Source organism: Malaclemys terrapin, chromosome 2, assembly GCF_027887155.1.
Source record: "Malaclemys terrapin pileata isolate rMalTer1 chromosome 2, rMalTer1.hap1, whole genome shotgun sequence".
Lineage (NCBI taxonomy): Eukaryota > Metazoa > Chordata > Testudines > Emydidae > Malaclemys > Malaclemys terrapin.
Window position 1 is genome coordinate 67,039,628 of NC_071506.1, and position 5,943 is coordinate 67,045,570.

Genomic DNA, 5,943 nt, shown 5'->3' on the forward strand with positions numbered 1-5,943 from the left:
TGTCACTGGTCTGGTATTGTAGATAGTAAATGTTTTGGATTCCCTGCAGACTCTTTTCATGCTATCTGCAGTTTTAAAAATGTGGTTCTTACATTGCGGAGCATTTTTAAAGGGTAAATAACTACAAGTTTTCTGGGGGTCATGTCTTTAGATCTCCTTCCTTCCTCCCCTTCTCCTCGCCCCCCCCCCTCCTTCAGGAGGGGTGTGTGTATATTAAAAGCCTTACTTGTTTGTTGCATACTCTCCACTATTTGCATGTGAGAACACGTGTGTTTATTTTTTATTCCTCTCAGTGTGAACAGGATAAGAGAATGGACTATGAGGTGGGAAGCTATGCATCCTCACCAGTATGTGATGTGTTGGACTTCACCTGTTATGAGGACTTAATGGGTAAAACCTCACCCCTGGAGTTGCCAGTGATACCTAATGCTGATGAACAGCAGCAGGAGGAGGGGGTGTGTTTGTAATCATTTTTTCTAATGATGCCTTTGCATTTAAGTAGCAACAATTCAATAACAAGTTTATCTCTGTATTTGAACTCCCTCCCTTTTTCCAAGTCTGTTTCTTTTTCCCTTTACTTAGAAACAGATCATGTCCTGCAGCAAATTAACATTTTAAACGGTACTTACAACATTTGTCTTAAGCATTTGAGGAGCTAAAGGATTGCAGTGTAGTGCAGAAATACACGTGGAAGTTTGCACATCACCCATCTGGAGTATGCCTAGTTCAAACCAGTGTTCTTATTACTATCTCACTGTTACCATGAGCCCCAAACTGTTATACACTCTTGCACTTGACCTGCAAGCCTTTTAACATTGTTATATAACTATTGCATTATGCCAAGATCTGGCCTTGGAGTCTGTTTCTACTGGTCATGCTATCTTACAGCAGCAGGTCTACTGATTTGGTACCTTTTGGTCAGCACTCCTTCCATTCTACCTTTTTGGCAGAGTGATGATGAAAGGAGTAGTTGGAAGAGTTGTGGTAATGAAAGGTGCTAAATGGACAGGTCAGCAGTTGGGAAAACTCTAGTGTACCTCTTTTGTTCACATAGCTGGGTGGGAACGGAAGGCTCATAGGGATCCCTCTGTCTAATACAGAACAGGGGGGAGACCCACTTGGGTTATTTTTTTCCTTTTAGTAGCTAAGAGGGGAGATAGGAGCAGCTAGGGAACGTCCCCGATTTCCCAGCAGCCAAGAAGGCTTCCTCCATGACTGTTTCTGAAGGGATGGTAAAGGGTTTGTGGCTTGGCGATAGGGGCAAGATGTTTTTTTGTTTATTGAGCCCCAGTAGTGTGCCTTGCACTATATAAAACTAGAGTACAAACTTTCCATTTTATTATATGAGCAACACAACTTAGATACAATGTGCAGAGTGACCAGAAGGTGGAAGCAGTGCAGTTTTTTGTGTAAAATAAATAAATATATAATGTGCTATTGATGGATTAACGTTGGGCTGGCTGTGTCAAATAAACATTTTAACGAATTTGAATGAAAAGGGGTGGATAGTTTTAGCACAGTAGGTGTTCTAAGTGTAAGGGACAGCTTGGAGAAGACATGAAGATGAATGGAAGGATATTAGTACAAAAGTCACAGTAATGTGGGTGGCATGAGATGGAATGGTGGGGGGTGGGAAAAACATCAGAGATGTAAGCAGGTACAAACAAAAACTCTGGAATCCTGAGTCTTTGGCCTATAGATGTAACTATATATATATATTTTTTTCAAATGAGCAGATATATCAACCTTTGAAAGTCTACTTGAGAGTCAGACCCTTCTCCAAAGCAGAGCTTGAAAGCAATGAATCTCAGGTTAGTTGTTCATTAATGACTTATTTTTTTGCCCTCCATGGAAAACACTTGCATTTCATCTCAAGAATTCTAAAATAGAAAAAGCTTCTGTAAGTTTTCAGTTTCTAAATTCTGTAACCAATAGATGTCACTTCTGAGGCATTCTTAACTTTAATGGTGAGGAAAAGTGCTAATTCTATCTCCTAGAAATATGCTACTTATATCAGCAGTCTTTACAGTCTCACTGATTCCTACATTACAGTTTTGGTAAATGTGGAAAGCCAAACCAGAACAAGATCAGCATATTAATTTTGTCCAATAAACTGTTCTGAATGTGGCTGCTGTATGAAGTCTGACCCTTAATCCCTGAGTTTTTTTCAGTTACAGTAAAATATGTGACAGGTAACTTAAAGGCTGAACAGAGAGAAAATAAATATCTGCTATGCACCGGTAGAACTTGTCCAGGTAATAGGAAAACAATAGATCAGGGGTCGGCAACCTCTGGCACGCGGCTCGCCAGGGTAAGCACCCTGGTGGGCCGGGCCAGTTTGTTTACCTGCCGCGTCGGCAGGTTCGGCTGATCACGGCTCCCACTGGCCGCGGTTCGCCGTCCCAGGCCAATGGGGGCGGCGGGAAGCCGTGGCCAGCACATCCCTCACCCGCGCCACTTCCCGCAGCCTGGAACAGCGAACCGCGGCCAGTGGGAGCCGCGATCGGCCGAACCTGCTGACACGGCAGGTAAACAAACTGGCCCGTCCCGTCAGAGGTTGCCGACCCCTGCAATAAATGGTAATATTCCATGGGTTGTGTGTCGTGCAAGGTAATTACTTCTGCTACATCAGTCACAAAGTCATGTTCTCTTGCCACTTGAACTGGGTGAAATTCTCCATACAAATATTTTGTTCGCCAAAAAATGCAGTTTTGGGTTGATTGAAACTATTTTGACAAACTTGTCAAATAGTTTTGGACCCCCCAAAAGATGTTCTGGTCTAGATGCATATGGTTACTTAGGGCCTCCCCCCCCCCCCCTTTTTTTGTACCAGTGGTTAGGGCACTTCCCTGGGAGGTGGGAGATCCATGTTCAAGTTCCTGCTCCAATGAATATTGAATTATTTATACAAAGTGGAACAGCTTCAACAGGAGAGATTAAGAGCCGAGCCAAACCAGAATAGCCCGTAGCCTTCTGGTTAGGGCCCTCAGCGGGGAGATTGACTTCAAGTCCCTGCTCCAGATTAGGGATTCGAATTTGGGACTCCCACATCCTAGCTGTGTGCTGTAACCACTAGGCTACTGGGTATATGAGCTCTACCGGTGTTTGGTGTGTGTGTTGCAAATAGGAGTGGGTGGAGGGGCTCCTGGCAACATTTTTAATGGTCTTGGATATTGTAAAAGCTTACCTTTTACAAAGCCCATGTTTTGGTTCAAATCTTATATTAGTGTCCCTCTAAAGTTGTAATTCACCTCTTAAATATTTTAAAACCTATTTTTTTACAATGTTAAACCTTTGGTAGACAAAGGTGTGCACTTCTGGAAAGCTATTTTAGAAAGAAGAACTTCTATGTCTGTGCTTTAGGACTGTGTAATTATTGAAAATCCAGAAACAGTAACTCTACAGGCACCCAAAGAATCCTTTACAATGAAAAACAGTGAAAAGGGGATTGGACAGTCTGTACACCAGTTCACCTTCACTAAGGTAGGCTAACTTTCATGCCATGATCTTTACTAGGAAAGCAATTTTACCCTATAGGAAACTAAAGTTGTGGCTTGTTTTTCCATTTTTAGTTATAGTGCAAGTGTTTGTTTGTATCATTTGTTAACTATGACCTTTCAAATTTGAATTACTTGTGGTATCTTCTCAACTGCCTTTGAAACAAAACACAATGTATAGGACTCGTATTCACTGTTAATTCATCAGGAAGGCTATATTTTCATGCAAATACTAATTAGACGAGAGAAGGAAATTTATGCAGTAATCCTATTGCTTTCTTTGATTAAATGGTGTTTACAAAAAAGCTTCTTGCAGGCAATTTTATATGAAACAACATAGCACAAGGAAATAGTGTGACCACATAAATTTTTGTGGTTTCACTATCCTCCTAGATCACAATTGGATGTATAGGTATTGTAAGAATGTGTTACTTAAAACTGGCATCTAGAAAGGTATATATTCAATTCGAGAGTATGGAAGCTTTATGGCTTATCCATTTCAAACCTGAAGCCTAGCTTTTCTTTACTTGACACATGAATGCAAAATCCAGTAAGGACTACAGGAGCTTCTGTTCTCCCAGTATCAAGAGCAAGTGGTTTGCATAACTTGTTAAATAGCTTCATATTTAAGACTTGGTCTTTCTCTGAGTAATTTTTGAATTGTAGATTCATATTTCCATATGTCTCCCTCCTATTCTGCAATACAAGTATAGGTCTTCTTCCAGGATGAGGAGCTCAGGCTATTCTTGGTTCTTGCCAGTTGAATGGTGGTCAGAAATAAATGCAAGCCTGCATTTATCTCAGTAGCCGGAATTAAACATGCATGACCTGGAGCCGAACAGAAACTTGTGATCAGTTATAGGGGATCCAGACAATGAAGCTTGTATTGTTTGTTCAACTTTCTCTGTACAGCTAACTTACCTTATTACTCAACAGTGAATGGTAAAAACAAAAGTTCTTTGGACCATTTAGTAATCCATTTTTCAGCTGCTCCAGATGTCATTTGAAAACTCTTGTTCTTTTTTTTTTGGTTAGGTCTTTGGTCCAGAAACTACTCAAAGTGACTTTTTTGAAGGCACAATGAAAGAGATAGTAAAAGCTTACATTGATGGAGCAAATGGACTGGTGTTTACCTATGGGGTTACTAATGCAGGCAAAACATTCACTATTCAAGGTAACAAAAGCAATCATGTAAACTCCATAATTTCATAAAATCCAATTAACACTTTTAGTGAGACTAACTATGTATAATACACTTACTTTTCTTCACAGGTTCTCCAAAAGATGGTGGTATTTTGCCTCGTTCTCTTGATATGATCTTTCACCACATAAGAGGAAGACAATATCTGAAGATGAACTTGAAACCATACTTAAGCAATGATGTAAAGAAGCTAGATGTGACACAGGTTAAACAAGAGGAAATTATAAAAGCTGCTGCTCTTTCTTCTCTGAAAGAGGTCGGTAACAAAATATTTCCTTGTTACCTAAGCTAACATCTAGATCTTCCCCTTAATTATATATATATATTAAAAAAAAAAAAAGAGGCTGTTTAGTACTTTCTTACAAGGCTCTGCTGCTGTAGTGAATTCCATTTCCAGGTTTGTGCAGCCTCTGTAGTGTCAATTAAGATATGAAGACTTTAAAGAATAAGAGCAGCAGGTCATACATGCAGCATAGGTTAAGCTTTTTAATGAGAACTTTGTGGAAACTAAGTTTGCTACAGACGGGAAACAGAAGTGGAAAAATATTCAAACATAAATTTGAAACTTGCTGTTATGCTGTTGAGGGTCATCTCCAGTTTATTATGTAATTGTTCCAAAGATAACATCAATAGAACCCTGATCTCCTTCATCTTAGATGTGTGTCTGGCTGTAACATCCCTTGAATAAAAAAAGTAGTGTACAGATTTGGTCCCTGCTCTCAAAATGTATGTGAAGTTGAAATCAGGCTACCAAAATGATTCAGTTCCAGCATGATTAAGGTTTTATATAAAGAATAGAAATGTATTCTGGGTTTAAAAAAAAAATCAAAAGTATCCTAGTCCCAATGAAATTTCATTGGGGAGTCAAAGCTCACAAGTTGGTGCATTTCAGAACTTTCACCTAAAGCTCATCTTTGATATATGTTGTGAATACTATCAGTCTGATAAACCCAAAATGTGCACTCACTCTTCCATTTTAAAAATCTATTATGTTCAGCCCAATGTGTCTTGTGCCAAAATATACCTGGATGGTTATGAGATTAGTGAGGTGGTTTAGTGGGTTATCTTCCCTCCCAACTGTCCTTTCCATTGTCTCCAATAGCCATGACTGCTTTTGAAGCAGTCCAGTTAACTATCAGAGACCTATTCCTCAACAAATGAGAACAGAAATTATTCTAGCAGCTCATTCAAACCCTGCAGATCTAAGCTTGATGGATCAGAATCTTGTTTAATAAAATGTTAGAT

The 5,943-nt window shown here is 39.6% G+C and overlaps 1 protein-coding gene across 1 annotated transcript; it reads left to right on the forward strand.

Moving 5' to 3' along the window:
* The first annotated feature begins 302 nt into the window (after positions 1-302).
* Positions 303-5,859, forward strand: LOC128831254 (kinesin-like protein KIF20A). The gene is made up of 6 exons (XM_054017568.1): positions 303-455; positions 1,737-1,811; positions 3,364-3,483; positions 4,533-4,671; positions 4,770-4,958; positions 5,801-5,859. The coding sequence occupies exons 1-6, from the start codon at positions 312-314 to the stop codon at positions 5,857-5,859; spliced, it is 726 nt and encodes a 241-aa protein (XP_053873543.1). The 5' UTR covers positions 303-311.
* The last annotated feature ends 84 nt before the right edge of the window (positions 5,860-5,943 follow it).

Bases quoted from the DNA above. Each gene is read 5' to 3' on its own strand.
- LOC128831254 (XM_054017568.1), top strand. From the start codon at position 312: ATGGACTATGAGGTGGGAAGCTATGCATCCTCACCAGTATGTGATGTG. The intron at 4,672-4,769 runs GTAACAAAAGCA...TTTTCTTCACAG, and splicing joins CAAAACATTCACTATTCAAG to GTTCTCCAAAAGATGGTGGT. The intron at 4,959-5,800 runs GTAACAAAATAT...TGTCTCCAATAG, and splicing joins TTCTTCTCTGAAAGAGGTCG to CCATGACTGCTTTTGAAGCA.